The sequence below is a fragment of the Chiloscyllium plagiosum genome, unplaced genomic scaffold, assembly GCF_037043375.1.
Source record: "Chiloscyllium plagiosum isolate Xiang-an unplaced genomic scaffold, Cpla_swu_hap1 HiC_scaffold_10, whole genome shotgun sequence".
Taxonomy (NCBI): Eukaryota; Metazoa; Chordata; class Chondrichthyes; order Orectolobiformes; family Hemiscylliidae; genus Chiloscyllium; species Chiloscyllium plagiosum.
The window spans coordinates 21,581,480-21,601,335 of record NW_028270148.1 but is presented as its reverse complement, the minus strand read 5'-3'; the positions used below and the strand labels follow the sequence as shown (position 1 = coordinate 21,601,335).

Here is a 19,856-nt window from a genome sequence, read left to right as displayed (position 1 = left end):
CTCCAACCAGCTTAAAACTATGACCCCTCATGTTAGTAATTTCTGCCCTGGGAAATAGTCTCTGGCTATCGACTCTATCTATGCCTCGCATTATCTTGTATACCTCAATTAGGTCCCCTCTTCTCCTCCTTTTCTCTAATGAAAAAAGTCCGAGCTCAGTCAACCTCTCCTCATAAGATAAGTCCTCCAGTCCAGGCAGCATCCTGGTAAACCTCCTCTAAACCGTCTCCAAAGCATCCACATCTTTCTTATAATAGAGCGACCAGAACTGGACGCAGTATTCCAAGTGCAGTCTAACCAAAATTTTATAGAGCTGCAACAAGATCTCACGACTCTTAAACTCAATTCCCCTGTTAATGAAAGCCAATACACATTATGCTTTCTTAACAACCCTGTCCACTTTGGTGGCCATTTTAAGGGATCTATGTACCTGCACACCAAGATCCCTCTGCTCCTCCACACTGCCAAGAATCCTATCCTTAATCCTGTACTCAGCTTTCAAATTCAACCTTCCAAAATGCATCACCTCGCATTTATCCAGGTTGAACTCCATCTGCCACCTCTCAGCCCATCTCTGCATCAATGTCCCGCTGCAGCCTACAACAGCCCTCTGTACTGTCAACGACACCTCCAACCTTTGTGTCATCTGCAAACTTGCTGACCCATCCTTCAATCCCCTCATCCAAGTCATTAATAAAAATTACAAACAATAGAGGCCCAAGGACAGAGCCCTGTGGAACACCACTCACCACAGACTTCCAGGCAGAATATTTTCCTTCTACTACCACTCCTGTCTTCTGTTGGCCAGCCAATTCTGTATCCAGACAGCTATGTTCCCCTGAATCTCATTCCTCCTGACCTTCTGAATAAGCCTACCATGGGGAACCTTATCAAATGCCTTGCTGAAGTCCATATTTACCACATTCACAGCTCTACCTTCATCAACTTTTCTAGTCACATCCTCAAAGAACTCGCTAAGGTTTGTGAGGCATGACCTGCCCCTCACAAAGCCATGTTGACTGCATTTAATCAAGCCATGCTCTTCCAGATGGTCATAAATCCTATCCCTCAGAATCCTTTCTAACACCTGGCAGACAACAGACGTGAGACTTACTGGTCTGTAATTGCCAGGGATTTCCCTATTTCCTTTCTTGAAGAGAGGAATTACATTTGCCTCTCTCCAGTCCTCAGGTACAACTCCAGTGGAGAGCAAGGATGAAAAGATCTTCGCAAGTGGCAATTGCATTTCTCGTTTCCCAAAGCAGCCGAGGACAAATCTGGTCCAGGCCTGGCGACTTGTCAATCTTAATGTTTGACAAAATTTTCAGAACATCAGCTTCCTCTATCTCTATCCATTTCAGCATGCACATCTGCTCTTCAAAGGTTTCATTCACTACAAAGTTCGTTTCTTTCGTAAAGACAGAAGCAAAAAACTCATTTAGGGCTTCCCCTACCTCCTCAGACTCCACACACAAATTCCCGATGCTATCCCTGATCGGCCCTACTTTTTCTTTGACCATTCTCTTATTCCTCACGTAAGTGTGAGGAATAATGGCTTACATTTTTAAAAACCCAAAAATTGTCAATTGTAGTGAAAGTATAAAATAGTTTAACTTAAATAATTTGCAACCTTAGAAGGTTTTTAGAATATAACAAGTTAACAACCCATTCCCTTATCAGCTTTACTGGTAGCATTGTTTTAGAACAAAGTAATGTGGCTCACAAAATTACTGGAACAAAAACATCTATGTCTAACATCAATAACATAAATGTAAGGACTTAAACAACCAGATTCTATGCATTTTCTGACTTCTGCTTCATGGCATCCTTTATTTTTAAACAGCACATACTCAAAATGTATACTATCTCTAATGCAAATGGTACTGTCACATCAATTCTACAAATGCCACTTTTCAGTGTGGCCTCCAAAATGGAAATCCCCAAACATTCAACCATTAATGCCACCTTGTCGCAGCTAGAATGCAACGCTGATTAATGAGATGTGGTATGTAACACGAATCATATGCTCTTACAGTATGAATCACACTGCTTGCCAATTAGGAAAAAGACAATCTTAAATGTCTCCATACAGAGAATTCTCGTAAAATTATTTCCATCATTTTGGTTGGTACTGGAAGATTGAAGTAGGAATGGGGCAAAATAAAATCCTTTGAATTTATTAAATTATCAAACTGTTTCAATTCTACCACTAACGCAGAAGAAAAATATTCTATGGATAAAAGATAATAATTTCCATCTCAGGTTTCTGAAATAGATATTAGTGCCTACAACTGACCGCAGGCTTGTACTGTATTCTGTCTGTCCATTTCCAGCACATCAATTTCCTTCCAAATGGGAGCATTAAGAGAAGAAAGGACCATTTTAGCCCATCTGGTCAGCCTGTGACAGAATGCAAATTTCATTAGAGTTCCAAGACAATGATTCCCTATACAAAGATAGGCAGATTATAAAGAAATAGCACCATTCTTGCCCGAGTGAATTTTCTGGGTTCTTTAATCTCAGGCACCTCACTCAAAGGCAAAAATAAAATCAAAAGCAGAATATCAGCAATAGAAAACATGAAAAGTAAACTAGAACATTTTGATGTAGCATACAGAAAAGTGGACTCAAATGTTTCCAGAGGAATGGGCTCTGGAAAAATAAAATGCTTCAAAATACAAACTGACCACCCTCCAGTAGATGAACTTTACTCAAAAGTCTAAGCAAAACACACTACTTGATACAATGCAATTATGCAAGCACTGGAAAGGACACAAAACAAAATGAACCTCAATAATTCACACAATATATCCATTAGCAAAGGCCACTGGGCCTAAAGTCTGTTTGCTATTGATAATATCACGGCTGAACTGACAGTGGCCTGTACTTTCTGCCTGTCCTTGATATCCTTAGATTCTTGATCAACAAGTGAGTTTATTTACTTCCACATTAAAAATATTTAACGATCCTGCTTTCACTGCTCTCTGCAGAAGAAAATTCTACATGACTCTCAAACCTCAGAAAAATCTTTTCCTCATCTCATATGAGACCCCTTAACCTTTGACCTTTAAGCCTTAAAACATTTAAATCCCCAAGTTAGAGACTCTACCAAAAGGAGAAACATCATTTCTGAATCCACCCTGTTAAGTTGTTTCAGAATTTTATACAGAGTCATAGAGATGTACAGCATGGAAACAGACCCTTCAGTCCAACTCGTCCATGCCAACCAGATATCCCAACCTATTCTAGTCCCTCCTGCCAGCACCTGGCCCATATCCCTCCAAACCCTTCCTATTCATATACCCATCCAGATGCCTTTTAAATGTTGCAATTGTACTAGCCTCCACCACTTCCTCTGGCAGTCCATTCCATACACACCCTACCCCTCTGCAAGAAAAAGTTGCCCCTTAGCTCTCTTTTATATCTTTCCCCTCTCACCCTAAACCTATGCCCTCTAGTTTTACACTCCCCAACTCCAGGGAAAAGACCTGACTATTTACCCTACCCATGCCCCTCATGATTTTATAAATCTCTATAAGGTCACCCCTCAGCCTCTGACGTTCCAGGGAAAACAGCCCCAGCCTGTTCAGTCTCTCCCTGTAGCTCAAGATCCTCCAAACCTGTCAACATCCTTGTTAATGTGTTCTGAACCCTTTCAAGTTTCACAACATCCTTCCGATAGGAAGACGACCAGAATTGCATGCAATATTCCAACAGTGGCCTAACCAATGTCCTGTACAGCCGCAACATGACCTCCCTCTTAACACTCTGACCAATAAAGGAAAGCATACCAAATGCTTTCTTCACTATCCTGTCTCCCTGCGACTCTAATTTCAAGGAGCTAAGAACCTCCACTCCGAGATCGCTTTGTTCAGCAACAGCCCCTAGGATCTTACCATTAAGTGTATAACTCCTGCTCAGATTTGCTTTCCTGAAATGCATCACCCCGCATTTATGTAAATTAAACTCCATCTGCTACCTCTCAGCCCACTGGCCCATCTAATCAAGATACGGTTCTAATCTTCACTGTCCACGACCTCCAATTTTGGTGTCATCTGCAAACTTATTAACTTTACCTCTTATGCTCACATCCAAATCATTCATGTAAATGATGAAAAGTAGTGGACCCAGCACTGATCCTTGTGGCACACCACTGGTCACAGGCCTCCAGTCTGAAAAACAACCCTCCACCACCACCACCCTCTGTCTTCTTCCTTTGAGCCAGTACTGTATCCAAATGGCTAGTTTTCCCTATAATCCATGAGATCTAACCTTGCTAATCAGTTTCCCATGGGGAGCCTTGTTGAACACCTTACTGAAGTCCTTATAGATCATGTCTACCGCTCTGCCCTCAATCATTTTTGAAGAAGTAACAAAGAGCTCAATCAAGTTTGTGAGACATGATTTCCCAAACACAAAGCTATGTTGACTATCCCGAATCAGTCCTTGCCTTTCCAAATACATGTACATCCTGTTCGTCAAGATTTCCTCCAACAATTTGCCCAGCACCAATGTCAGGCTCATTGGTCTCTAGTTCCCTGGCTTTTCCTGACCATCTTTCTGAAACAGTAGCACCACGGTGGCCAAACCCCAGTCTTCTGTAAAAAATCACCTCTCATTCTTCTAAACTCCCATTGATATGGATCCAACTTGTCCAAATTCTCCTCTCAGAATTATCCCCTTATCCGAGGGATCATATGAATGGGTCTCTCCTGAACAGCTTCTACTGCATTTCTTAAATAAGGAGACCAAACCTTTACATAGTACTTTAGAAGTGGTCTCACCAATGCCCTATTCGATTGCAGCAAAACATCCCTATTTTTATATTCTATTCCCTTTCAATAATCAATATTCCACTTGCCTTCCTAAACACTTGCTGTGTTTGCATACAAACAAATTGGCAGTCCAAGAGCCTACATGTAGCAAAAGTAGAATTTGAAAATTATATACTTATCCAAGAAGATTGGCTGATAGAAATTAGGGTTAACTGCCATTGTGGGAATATAGAGAGAATTTTACTTCACAATTAAAGTATTAATGGGTGTACACAGTGGACAAATATTCCTCTTCCCTAATATTTGAGAGATTCAAAATTAAATCGCAGCCAAAATCAGAATACATCCGCGCATTGTAATATACCACACTACATCATTAAAATAGGCAAATTAGAAAAGAATCAACTGATTGCATTGCCTCATAAATGTGGAATTTTTGATAAGGGATAGCATTACAGCTGTGCTGAGGGAGGATATTCCTGGAAATCCATCCAGGGAAGTTATTTGGGTGGAACTGATAAATAAGAAAGGGATGATCACCTTATTGGGATTGTATTATAGACACCCCAATAGTCAGAGGGAAATTGAGAAACAAACTTGTAAGGAGATCTCAGCTATCTGTAAGAATAATAGGGTAGTTATGGTAGGGGATTTTAACTTTCCAAACATCGACTGGTACTGCCATAGTGTTAAGGGTATAGATGGAGAGGAATTTCTTAAGTGTGTACAAGACAATTTTTTGATTCAGTATGTGGATGTACCTACTAGAGAAGATGCAAAACTTGACCTACTCTTGGGAAATAAGGCAGGGCAGGTGACTGAGGTGTCAGTGGGGGAGCACTTTGGGGCCAGCGACCATAATTCTATTCGTTTTAAAATAGTGATGGAAAAGGATAGACCAGATCTAAAAGTTGAAGTTCTAAATTGGAGAAAGGCCAATTTTGACGGTATTAGGCAAGAACTTTCGAAAGCTGATTCGAGGCAGATGTTCGCAGATAAAGGGACGGCTGGAAAATGGGAAGCCTTCAGAAGTGAGATAACAAGAATCCAGAGAAAGTATATTCCTGTCAGGGTGAAAGGGAGGCTGGTAACTATAGGGAATGCTGGATGACTAAAGAAATTGAGGGTTTGGTTAAGAAAAAGAAGGAAGCATATGTAAGGTACAGACAGGATAGATCGAGTGAATCCTCAGAAGAGTACAAAGAAAGTAGGAGTATACTTAAGAGGGAAATTAGGAGGGCAAAATGAGGACATGAGATAACTTTGGCAAATAGAATTAAAGGAGAATCCAAAGGATTTTTACAAATATATTAAGGACAAAAGGGTAACTAGGGAGAGAATAGAGCCCCTCAAAGATCAACAAGGTGGCCTTTGTGTGGAGCCACAGAAAATGGGGGAAGATACTAAATAAATATTTTGCATCAGTATTTACTGTGGAAAAGAATATGGAAGATATAGACTGTGGGGAAATAGATGGTGACATCTTGCAAAATGTCCAGATTACAGAGGAGAAAGTGCTGGGTGTCTTGAAACGGTTAAAGGTGGATAAATCCCCAGGACCTGATCAGGTGTACCCGAGAAGCTAGACAAGTGATTGCTGGGCCTCTTGCTGAGATATTTGTATCATCGATAGTCAGAGGGGAGGTGCCGGAAGTCTGGAGGTTGGCAAACGTGGTGCCACTGTTTAAGAAGGACGGTCAAGACAAGCCGGGGAACTATAGACCGGTGAGCTTGACTTCGGTGGTGCGCAAGTTGTTGGAGGGAACCCTGAGGGACAGGACATACATGTATCTGGAAAGGCAAGGACTGATTCGGAATAGTCAACATGACTTTGTGCGTGGGAAATCATGTCTCACAAACTTGATTGAGCTTTTTGTTACTTCTTCAAAAATGATTGAGGGCAGAGCGGTAGTCGTGATCTATATGGACTTCAGTAAGGTGTTCAACAAGGTTCCCCATGGGAGAAAATTATGAGGGGCATGGATAGGATAAATAGACAAAGTCTTTTTCCTGGGGTCGGGGAGTCCAGAACTAGAGGGGATAGGTTTAGGGTGAGAGGGGAAAGATATAAAAAAGGCCTAAGGGGCAACTTTTTCACACAGAAGGTGGTATGGGTACGGAATGAGCTGCCAGAGGATGTGGTGGAGGCTGGTACAATTACAACATTCAAGAGGCATTTGGATGGGTATATGAATAGGAAGGGTTTGGAGGGATATGGGCCGGGTGCTGGCAGGTGGGACTAGATTGGGTTGGGATAGCTGGTCGGCATGGACGGATTGGACCAAAGGGTCTGTTTCCATACTGTACATCTCTATGGCTCTATGAATGCCACATCTGTGTGTTTTTTAATATTAAACCACAGTGCATAAAAGGCTGTTGAATGTTCACTTCAAACTATTCCGAAAACCAAATCTGCTACACACACAATACCCTCACAAATGATCAGAAACTAATTTTAAATGGCTCCAGACATGGTTATCAGAAATGTTACTGAACAGATGTTCACTTTAATTAATTTATAATGAAAACATATGAATTGAATTCTCTTTCCCGCAGTAATGAGAAAGTGCCTCCAGGGTTAACTTAAGCAACTCTACAAGAAAAGGAAGAAGGATGGCTTCAATCCTCAATTTCAACTTGAGGCGGGAAAAAAAAAGACAAGAGCATCAAATGTCCCAAAGATAAAGACATTTAATCATAACCCAACATTAAAATCTTCAAAAAAAATCCTATATTTCTAAAACAACAATTCCGTCTGCCTCCTTCATCCATCGCACCTTTCCCTTTGTTTAGAATTATCAATACAATATTAATGAGACACAGTGTATTACAACTGCTGTGAAGGACATCAAAAGTCACAAATCTGCAATTATTATAAATTCAATGTCCCAGGAAATATTCTAAGGAGTTTGCTTACATACATACATGCAAATAAAGGAATATGTTACAATCAAAAGGAGAGAGAAAGGGAAATCCAAGAATTTGGCAAAATCATCATAACTCATTTTAGGTAAAATAGATATCAGGCATTCATGTAAAATCTGAAGGAAATGCAACAGTATATTAAGAATAGGGAACATTAAAGTATTCATTAACTTGCAGCGAGTTATTTGCACCACTTCACAACTGAATTAATTGAAATCCTTTATGCACCAGATAGCCTACCAACCACATGCAAATGGAAGGAATGGACACAAAACTTAACGAGTCATCGGGTCATAGAGATGTCCAACACAGGAACAGACCCTTCAGTCCAATACTTCCATGCCAACCAGATATCCTAAATTAATCTAGTCACATTTGCCAGCATTTAGCCCATATCCTTCTAAACCCTTCCTCTTCATGTATCCATCCAGATGCCTTTAATATTGTAATTGTACCAGCGTCCACTACTTCCTCTGGCAGTTAATTTCATACATGCACTACCTCTGCATGAAAAAAGTTGCCCCAAAGGAGTCATTGTGTCACTAAAACAACAACAACACCAACACCAAGTAAAGCCTAGCAGTGATTTGCAGTTAATGAACACTCCCCAATACTGGTGAAGAAAGGAATAGTTTCATTCTAACAGAAATTAGGAACACTGCTCAATTGGAGATACATAACATTATTATTAAGCAGCTTCGCTCACTAAACAGGAGTTAGTTATTGAGATAACTCCACGAAGGCTAGAATCCCATCAGCAAGTCACTCTTTGTTTACATGTGCATAGTAAATGGCATTGACCCAGCTAGCTCAGAATCAGGGGTCCTGTTCATCCAGGAGCTGACACTCCTGTTTATGTCTGTCAACCAGGACTCTCTAACCTGTTCCAATCAGGAAACTCATATTCTATGAAGTCTGGGGCAGCATGGTGGCTCAGTGATTAGCAGTGCTGCCTCACAGCACCAGGGATCCAGGTTCAAGTCCAGCCTCGGACGACTGTCTATGTGGAGTTTGCACATTTTCCCTGTGTCAGCATTGGTTTCTTCTGGGTGCTCTGGTTTCCTCCCACAGTCCAAAGATGGGCAGGTCAGGTGGATTGGTCGTGCTAAATTGCCTATAGAGTCCAGGGATATGCAAAGCACTGAGAGGGAAATAGTCAAATGTGAAAAAGAATATTTTCAATTCATTCATTTGTTTGAATGACATTGGTTTGCTAGAGTCTAAGAAAAACTGTTTACTCTGCCTTCAAAGAAGATGTTATTATTTTACTAAATACATTCAGATGCTGCAAAATAATGGATTTATTGACTATGATTGGCAAGAAAATATGACCTTGCCTATGTCACAATAATCAATTCTTTAGTTATACATTAAAAGAAATATGCTATCCCATGCTGAAATAAATCTTTAAAAATTATGCTCAAGGTATCCTGGAGTTACTTCAGATTTTAATCTTTTGTTCAGATTACATTAGTTTTTTTCAAACTTGTCCCTATTTTACATTACCCTTTGCATTCTTGCCCCTCTCACCAAACAGATTATTATCTTATAGTGACTCTCAATTATTCACTTAATACAAAATGGATTTCCACAATTCTTCAATAAAAGTAAATAATTGAAGGTTATATCACCTGATCTAGTATATAGGCAGATCCTCAAAAGTGCAGCTCTCGTATTTGCAAACTAGATTCAGAGAACAAACATGAGGAAACCAGATTATGATAGTAAGAACAAAATTGTCTGCTACATACTGATAGGATAGCATAGCATTTTGATGATTCAACATTATTGCATCGATCAGCAGGCATCAATCTAAAGCAAGGACTCACCAGACATCATGTTAAAAGATTAAACAACATGGGGGTGCAGCCCCAAAAGGTTCATTACATTCCTTCAAACAAGACTGACACCAATTTGTCTAAGCATTGCAAGTAACCTCAAGAATGAGTAGATTCAGCATGAAATTGATGTCACCTAGATCCTAGATTGACAAAATATGGCAATAAAGCTGAATAACTCAAATGCTTTCTACAAGTGATGATAAATAATCTAGCTAAGGTGAAATCATTGATTAATCTACAATGTAGGCAACCAAAGTTCCAAATGTTAACAAAAGTCATATCTTTTATGATAAACAGGTAGTACCTAGGTTAAGACAAATTAATCTCAAAGAATTTGCAACGCACACAGCCGCAAGTGTGGCAATATGCATCAACCATGTATATCTTTGGTATCAAGGAAGAAAAATTGTATTGGGAAAGTATTGAAAGGCTACAGTACAGACATTAGAAACCTTATGGAATTTCACAAAAAACATTTTGGTGTTCTGAATAAATCACTGGGCAGCCTGGCTCCTAAAGTTAACCCCAGGTTTTTGCCCGAAACATCGATTTTCCTGCTCCTCAGATGTTGCCTGACCTGCTGTGCTTTTCCAGCACCACTCCAATCTTGACTCTGATCTCTAGCATCTGCAGTACTCACTTTTGCCTCAGACACAACATACTCTTTCGTTAGTGTATGAGTGTTTGTTTTTAGTCAAAACATTGCTCAAAACATTAATAATGCCTTCAATGAAACTCCTGCAGGATCATTATGTCACAGACAATCAATTCTTAAATAAAGCATTAAAAAGCAAAATCTAGAGAATTAATTCCCTCAATTCTTTTTCCCATGCCACATTCTAATTGCATCTGAAAAAAATCAAGCATCTGCCAGCTTGCAAAACTCATCTTGCAAGCTAGTACAAATCTAAACAAAACAAACAGTGCAAAAGCTACATTGAACAACAGCATTTGTTGGATGGTTTGTGATATTGCACCATATTAATCCCCGCTTAGTCCTCATGTTATCCTTTTCCTTAAGGTCTCATGTTTTATTGTGCAGGAAAACTAGTAATGGTACCAAAATACCAAAAGGAACTTACAAAATTTAGTACAATCAAATTTATTAGTTGCCTCTTTCTTCCTCCATTCACCATGTGAGGAAAAGATTATACATATAAGACAGCTAACTGGACCTGAAGCAGCAAAAATTAAAGATTCAAATAATGCACATGCAACATAAAAGTTTTCAACAGCATTTTGCTGAGATACATTTTGTAAAGCTAAGGTGGCTGGAGAAGTGGTGAGATTTGAGAAAACGGAACTGGGAAATACTGGAGTTATATTGTAGGTCAAGTAAACCCAAAACAATAACGAATGACCTTGAATAACATGTCTCACAACGCTTGGCTTAGTGCTCTGAAATAACAGAATAGATACCTTAATTATATTCTCAAATAACTTTTGGACTAATTAACGATGATACTCTGGTTATTTTGAAAAATGATTTATGCTAAGTGCCACACCTGTAATCACTGTCGCAGGACAGTAAACTGGGGGAAAAAAAAAGAGATAGGACTTGGGTTGATCCAGTGCCTTTCACTACCTCAGGATGACTCAAATCATTTGCAAAAAAATGATCTACTTTTAACTGTTGATGCATCAAAACACAATAAACAAGAAACACACAACTAATTTGTACATAGCAAAATTCCACAAAAAGTAATCTGAAAATATCCAGATTAAGGCCTCTCAAATCCCTCAGCAAGACAAGACATTGGGCTAGCCAGCTTAGATGCAGCAATGCATGCTGTAGAGCTACATATAATATAGAATAGAAGATAGTGTCATTCACTTTTAAAAAATGCAATTGCTATTTGTTAATGCCAACTTTAGCATTAGAAAGACACTCATCAACTTCCAATGATGGCCTCCAAAACTATTAAAATACAAAGAACTAGGTAAATAACTCTTAAGAAGATAGTTTAGATGGCTTCCTATTCTGAAAGATTTTACAATTCTCGTTTCAAGTCCATAATTTTTGACTTTTTGGAAGTTTCACATTTGTATGGTTGCAATTTATCAATATTCTAGTGATTAAACTGTATTTACAGATTTATAATGTACAGATTATACAAAACTCAGGGATGTGAAAGACTAAAACATAAGTGTAAACACAGCAATGTGAAAAGCAAGATCTATTAAACCTATGTCAGGAAAACAAGACGTTTTGAAAATGAATTAAAAGTTGTCAGTCAATCTACATCTTTAAAAATACCTGAAGATAAAACCTGAACAAGTTAACAAGAAGCTTAAAAGTGTACAAGAAACAATAACCACACAGAAAGGAGAAACAGAAGATGGAAAGGAATAACAAAGAACCGGTGCAAAAAAAAATGAACAAATGTGAATGAGAGCCAGAAAGGAAAGGAAGAATAAAAAATGAAACAATTCACACTGAACCATAGATCACAGAACACAAGTAGGCCCTTCAGCCCACAATGTTGTGCCGAACGTGAAACCAAGTTTAACTAATCCTTTCTGCCTGCCCATGGTCCATATCCCCCCATTCCTTGCTTATTTATATGCTAATCTTAAAGATCCTTAAACACCCCTATCATATCTGTCCCCTCCACCACCCCTGGTAGCACATTCCAAGCACCTGCCATTCTCAATATAAAAAAAACTTGCCCCTCATATGTCCTTTGAACTTTCTCCCGCTGACCTTAAAAGCATGCCCTCTAGTATTAGACATTTCAACTCTGGGAAAAAGATTCTGTCAATCCTATTTATGCATCTCATAATTTTATAAACTTCTATCAGGATTCCCCCGAGCTCCACCCCTCCAGAGAAAACAAACCTAGTTTGTCCAGCCTCTCCTTACGAGTTCATACCATCCAATCCAGGCAGCATCCTAGTAAACCCCTTCTACACCCTCCACATCCTTCCTGTAGTGTGACGACAAGAACTGAACGCAATACTCTTAAGTGTGGCCTAACCAAACTTTTACAAAGCTGCAACATCACTTCCTGACTCATGTACTCAATGCCCCAATCAGTAAAGGCAAGCTTACCATATGCTTTCTTTAGCACCCTGTCAATTTGTGTTGGCACTTTCGGGAACTATGGATGAGGACCCCAAGATCCCTCTGTTAATCAATGCTGTTAAGGATTCTGCCATTAACTGTATACTTTCCACTAACATTTGAGTTCCTAAACTGCAACACGTCACATTCACCCCCAATTAACTCCATCGGCCATTTCTTCACCATATCTGCAACTGATCTATATCCTTTGACAACTTTTCACACTACCCACAACTCCCCAGATCTGTGTCTGCAAGCTTACTAACCCACCCTTCTGACCAGAATAATAACTGAAAAAAAGAACTAAAATTTACAAAAAAATGGTTTCAAAAGTTTTTGATAATTTGAGTTTTATTTATATAGACAATGGTATCTAAAATGAGCATTAGAATCAATACTTTAATTCTTTTCAACGATAAGTATTTAGAATCACGGAGATATTTTACAAACAAGAATGCCACTTCAGTAATAACTATCCGACCCCAGATTTTAATAATTTGAGAATGATGGTCTGAAAGGTTAATAAATCTAATTCATAGTTTGAACTGTTTCTTGGCAGTTTGCCACACTACTACTTGTGTCAGCAATCATTTTACATATGGTTCAACAATTCCCTTACCAACAAGACTAACTCCATTTAAAATAAAAGTTATACCAGCATGTTATGTTAGAAGTACTGATCACATGCTGCAGAGGTGCAGTCCAACCACCACCTTGAGAAATAAACTACACAATAGCAATAACTTGTAGTGATACATTTGATAGCTACCTGTCAATACAAAGGCAACGTGCACTTTCAGTTTATACAAAATATTTTGATGCTCTAAAAGTCACGACAAATTACACGGGTTCGTTCTCTTTCAGAATGCAGATTAGTCTGAATACTTAGAAGGTTTTATTTATTTAGAAGGTACTATATATGGCTTTCCAAATTCGTAACCACCATCGCTTAAGTAATACATCTGACTCCAACTCTTTCTAATTAGACATTTCCCAAATGAAACTAAGAGCACGGAATTTTGACTGCGCTGGCACAATGACGATATGCTGTTAGCCAGTGGCACAAATTAGCTGCAATATGGTGCATGCAGTTTACCCAAAGATCAAAGCACAACAGACTCTCCCTTATATATCCCTGCAAATAAAGCGGTTAGCTGTGCCCGCATGTTTTGCGAACTCTTTGAAACATTCCCAGTGCTGTCAATGAGTTTATTATATATGCTGGATTGACGAAATGCTTTTAGCATAAACTTGGCAGCTACGGTGGAAAAGGTTCACAAAAAATCGCAATAAAGTGTGATCATTTGAACGCGGGGGGGGGGGGGGGGTAAAGAGAGAGAAATGAACAAAAAGCCTGCTGATGAGCTGACATCCAAACAAAGCCAACAAAAAAAAAAATAAGGGAACACCACGGAACAAAAAGGAGAGAGATCTGCAGAAACAGGCTCCCCAGTAAACGTGAGGTTATGAGCTGTCAAACTATGGCGCATTGGGAGGTGGCACAGCAGCAGCAAGATCTCAACTGCCACCAGAACAAAGTTGCCATCATTTGTTTTCATTTAGAAGCTGAAAAGAGCCTTCCGGGGACAACTCGACCCCGACCTCGAGTCAGCTGCCCCTCACCCACCCAACGCCCTCCTTTTTACCAGAGGCTACTCACTCGTCGTCCCTCATGATGCTTTCCTCGGTGATAGGCTTGACGGGGGCGATGTTCTCCGTGTTGGTGTTGTAGTTCCGAAAACACACCGTCAGCTTCTCGTCGAAGTCGTTGACCAGGTCCTCCATCGACTTGAAGCTCACGATCTCCCCCGAGAAGTTGTCCAGCTCGGAGAAATCCTCCAGGCAGTGCTCCAGCGTCCCGCAGTCGCCGCTCGTACCGGGGACTCCGTTGGAGTTAACCTGGTCCAGCTGATAGCTGGCCGGCGGCGCCTTGAATTCGTAGAAATCCTGCCAGTCCTCGTCGAACTGCGCTAAGGGAGCCGCCATGATCCGCGGCGCTTGAAGGAAGACCCCGTCGCTTTCCCCCTGTTCGCGCTGACAACGCAGTAGCCAGTGCGCCGGCGCGCTAACCGCCGCGGGCACGAGGAAGGGAGCGGAGTCTTCTGCGCGCGCCCTGTCGTGTTGTGATCTCATTCCCTCAGTTTTTTTTTGTGGAACGGGGACGCTATTCAGGGTGGACACGCCCACACAGACCCGTTGCCACGTGACTATGGTCCGGCCCAATTACGCAAACACACCCACCTCCGGCTGACCACAGCCCCGCCACCGGGCAATGACCCTGCCCCTGAGCAAGGCTCCTCCCACACCTACCACAACTGCCTGATCATAGCCCCGCCCTCCAGCGCGACCGCCCACAGTCCTGCCCAACAGACCTGGGCCCCGCCCGCCCGACTATGGCCCCGCCCATCTGACTGAGCCATCGTCCGTCCGACTAAGACTCCGCCCAGCTGATCGCGGCCCCGCCCACCTCATCTGCTCGTTCTCACCTGCGCTACTAACATCTCACTCAGTGCTTCCCTTTGTCTCATTTCCAAGGAGAAAATCTCCCATGAAGAGATGCAGAGAGCCAAGGTGGGGTACCTGACATCTATCTTCACAACCCCTTCGAACAAAGAATCTTTTCCTTAAAGGAGAGGTCCTTGACTGGCCATGTGGTTTTGTTCAGACCCCACCCCATGCCCAGACAGGAAATTAGGATTCATTTTCAAGTGTAGTGCTACCCTTTCATTACCACCACTGTGAAGATTTGGAGATGCCGGTGTTGGACTGGGGTGTACAAAGTTAAAAATCACACAACACCAGGTTATAGTCCAACAGGTTTAATTGGAAGAACACTAGCTTTCTGAGCGACGCTCCTTCATCAGGTGATTGTCCAGCTGATAGTGTTGTGTGATTTTTAACTTTTTACACCACTGTGAATGTATTCTTAACATGCCCAAAACCATGGTGCTGAGGTGTCAAAAGTGAGTGAATGGGTATGCAGGATCAATAGTCTGGGGGAATTAGCGTGGGTGAGTGCCAGTGAAGGAGGATTGTGAATATTAACAATAAGAGTGGCAGATCATGAGCTCTCCCCTTTGGTGGGAGTTGAGTGCAGTAGCAGAGTTAGTATGAGGTATCAGAGAGAGTTAATGGCACTTATTGTCACAGAGTACAGAAAGTCATCAATCTTCTACCTGTACTACAGGCCTTTCCTCTGAATGGTGGTCACAACATTGGCAACTTCAGATAAGGCTGGCAGGGTCTCGTGCTATAGAATTAGAATTGATTTTATTGTCTCATGTACTCAAGTTACAAAAGAATAGGAGTACAGTAAAATATGTACAATGTTGCCAACTTACATGATGCCATCTTAGGTACAAACGGTCTCTCTGGCAGTCCTGAGAAAAGAGGTTGAACCTTCTTTGCACTACTTAGTTCTCCTGGAGATTCCTGTTGGTGAAATGGGGTGACAACTTGCCTCTTTTGGCCACCACTAGGATAATTCTTCTCAGGCAGGAGCTATAAGGGCACTGGGAATTTCCAAAGGTCCTGGTGGTGATTGGTTCCTCTGCCACTGCTGAGCACACAATAACACAAGCAGGATACCAAGAGGCATGGTTAATATATAATGGGGTGAGCTACAGAGAATTGTACAAGAGAACTCATGAGAACGCACAGTGAAAATCTCTGCATAGAACTCCCTGAAATATTTGCAAAAAATCAGCCAAGTATTGCTTCTTTTACCAATTCTGAACATTTGTTTCTCAGGTCTTCTACCAATGGGAATTGTTTCTTCCTACTTATTCCATTCAGACTTCTCATGATTTTGAACAACTCAATCAAATCTCCACTCAGCCTTCCATTTACTAGAAAGAAATAGACTTTGTCTTCTGATCCTCATAAACATATTCTCTTGTCCCTGCAGCCACTCTTGAAAGTGTTCACACCCTTCTTGAAATGTGATGCCCAGAACTGGACACAGTATTTAAAAAGGGGCCTTTGAAGAAGGCTCTGAAGAAGAGGCATGTCGGAGTTTGTGGAAAGACAAAGAGAATTGATGGTGCTGGAAGAGCACAGCAGTTCAGGCAGCATCCAAGGAGCAGCAAAATCGACGTTTCGGGCAAAAGCCCTTCATCAGGAATAAAGACAGAGAGCCTGAAGCGTGGAGAGATAAGATAGAGGAGGGTGGGGGTGGGAAGAAAGTAGCATGGAGTACAATAGGTGAGTGGGGGAGGGGATGAAGGTGATAAGTCAGGGAGGAGAGGGTGGAGTGGATAGGTGGAAAAGAAGATAGGCAGGTAGGACAAGTCAAGGGGACAGTGCTGAGCTGCAAGTTTAGAACTAGGGTGAGGTGGAGGAAGGGGAAATGAGGAAACTGTTGAAGTCCACATTGATGCCCCGGGGTTGAAGTGTTCTGAGGCGGACGATGAGGCGTTCTTCCTCCAGGCGTCTGGTGGTGAGGGAGCGGCGGTGAAGGAGGCCCAGGACCTCCATGTCCTCGGCAGAGTGGGAGGGGGAATTTAAATGTTGGGCCACAGGGCGCTGTGGGTGATTGGTGCGAGTGTCCCGGAGATGTTCCCTAAAGCGCTCTGCTAGGAGGCGTCCAGTCTCCCCAATGTAGAGGAGACTGCATCGGGAGCAACGGATGCAATAAATGATATTAGTGGATGTGCAGGTAAAACTTTGATGGATGTGGAAGGCTCCTTTAGGGCCTTGGATGGAGGTGAGGGAGGAGATGTGAGCGCAGGTTTTGCAGTTCCTGCGGTGGCAGGGGAAGGTGCCAGGATGGGAGGGTGGGTTATTGGGGGGCGTGGACCTGACCAGGTAGTCACGGAGGGAACGGTCTTTGCGGAATGCAGAAAGGGGTGGGGAGGAAAATATATCCCTGGTGGTGGGGTCTTTTTGGAGGTGGCGGAAATGTTGGCAGATGATTTGGTTTATGCGAAGGTTGGTAGGGTGGAAGGTGAGTCCATCTTCCGTAATTACACCGGCACCACTCCCCACCTCTTCCACATCATCGACCAATGTCATTTATTGTATCTGTTGCTCCCGATGCGGTCTCCTCTACATTGGGGAGACTGGACGCCTCCTCGCAGAGCGCTTTAGGGAACATCTCCGGGACACTCGCACCAATCAACCACACCACCCTGTGGCCCAACATTTCAACTCCCCCTCCTACTCTGCCGAGGACATGGAGGTCCTGGGCCTCCTTCACCGCCGCTCCCTCACCACCAGACGCCTGGAGAAAGAACACCTCATCTTCCGCCTCGGAACACTTCAACCCCAGGGCATCAATGTGGACTTCAACAGTTTCCTCATTTCCCCTTCCCCCACCTCACCCTAGTTCCAAACTTCCAGCTCAGCACTGTCCCCATGACTTGTCCTACCTGCCTATCTTCTTTTCCACCTATCCACTCCACCCTCCTCCCTGACCTATCACCTTCATCCCCTCCCCCACTCACCTATTGTACTCCATGCTACTTTCTCCCCACCCCCACCCTCCTCTAGCTTATCTCTCCACTCTTCAGGCTCTCTGCTTATATTCCTGATGAAGGGACTTTTGCCCGAAACGTCGATTTTGCTGCTCCTTGGATGCTGCCTGAACTGCTGTGCTCTTCCAGCACCACTAATCCAAAATCTGGTTTCCAGCATCTGCAGTCATTGTTTTTACCAAATAGAACTGATGTTTCAAGTCTAGTATGACTCTTCAAAAAAGTCAATGGCACAGGTAGCAAGAGTTTGGATGGCACAGTGGCGCAGCGGTGAGCACTGCTGCCTCACTGTGCCAGGGTCTTGGGTTCAATTCCACCCTCAGGCAACTGTCTATGTGGAGTCTGCACATTCTCCCTGAGTCTGCATGGGTTTCCTTCAGGTACTCTAGTTTCCTCCCACAGTTCAAAGATGTGCAGGCTAGGTCAATTACCCACGGGGAATACAGAGCTGTAGGGAGTAGGTCTGGGTGGATGCTCTTTGGAGAGTTGGTTTGGACTTGGTAGGCTGATAGGCCTGCTTCCACACTGTAGGGATTCTATGAAGAAAAACTAAAAATCTTCACCAACAGAAATAAAAAAATAATAGTATGTATCCATGAGAAGAATTAATAGACAATAATAAAAAATTGAATATAATTTATCACCTTCACAACTTTAGCCTCGTAGTATTTCATGTTGACATTTTCCTTTCCCTACAGATCTTAACTCCTCCTTAGGAAATGGAAACTGTATTAATCTCATTTGACTGCTGTAATTTTACCCCAAAATACAAATTAAATCTGCATTATGTGTTGCTTTACCTTGCATTAAATTAAATGATAGAGATATAAATTGCTATACAATATTAACAGGAATTCAGATGAATTTAATACAATTCTGAATTATTTGTGTTCCATTTGATTTAATAAAATTTACAAAGTGTTTGTACTTTTGTTGACAGGATAAACAGAAATCTTATGTTATGAGATGCCCAAACCCACTCTTCGTTTCCCACCAATGTAGATGATCGGTTTGGCAGCTAAATCGTCCTCTCTAAAAGTTCTTACAATGGTCTCACATGTTAATACTGGACTATTTCTTAGGAACTCAGGAAAAAGTTAATATCATAATCAATAAAAAGAGAAAAACACTTAAAATACTCTTCAGCTTGGAGGGCCGAAAGGCCTATCCCTGTCCTGTATTGTTCTATGTTAGCTCAGACAGCAATTATTTCAGGGACCAACCACAGATAATGCTAGAGAAACTCAGCACGTTTGGCAGCATCTGTGAGGAGAGAAATGGAGCTAACGTTTTGAGTCCAGTACGACTTCTTCAGAACTGCGTATTGGATCTGAGGGAGATAAATTACACTGAAGCAGAGAATTTGATTTCACCAAAACTTTGATTATTCGCTTTGAAAGAAAGTTTATTTTCCTTGGATCCATGTCTCAATTAAACACATTTTATCACTGAGGTAATGTCTTAGACTGGGGAATAGCTACTGCTAAGGCTGAGAAAAATGGACTTGAATGTAATGTGAAGACAGAGAAGAGAAGCAGTAACCTTTTAGAAAAGATTTTGTAAACCAGAGCTGATGCACGTATTATTATTTGAAGAGCAGTAACACTCTTAAACATTTCCAAGATAAAGTTATCATTCAGATTTGCTGAGTGTAAACCCTAGGTTCACTGACACTCATACACTGACTCTCAATTATAATGGTGGCCATAAAAATCACTGTAGATATTTGTGGTGGCAGGTTCAAGATCTGTAGAAAGAACCATAATGATAGGACTCA

The 19,856-nt window shown here is 41.7% G+C and overlaps 1 protein-coding gene across 8 annotated transcripts in view; it reads right to left on the bottom strand.

Moving 5' to 3' along the window:
• Window positions 1-14,793, bottom strand: part of LOC122552663 (fasciculation and elongation protein zeta-2-like) — a 129,349-nt gene extending 114,556 nt beyond the window's left edge. For 3 of the 8 annotated variants that reach the window (XR_015758362.1, XM_043695485.2, XM_087991204.1), the window contains exon 1: window positions 14,266-14,793. Coding sequence is in view for 7 of the 8 variants with exons in the window: in XM_043695485.2 (XP_043551420.2) it covers window positions 14,266-14,738 (473 nt within the window). In the remaining variant the exon portion in view is untranslated. The remainder of the gene's footprint in view (window positions 1-14,265) is intronic. The other 5 variants (XM_043695484.2, XM_087991205.1, XM_043695487.2 and 2 more) reach the window with 5 other exon arrangements.
• Window positions 14,794-19,856: the final 5,063 nt, after the last annotated feature.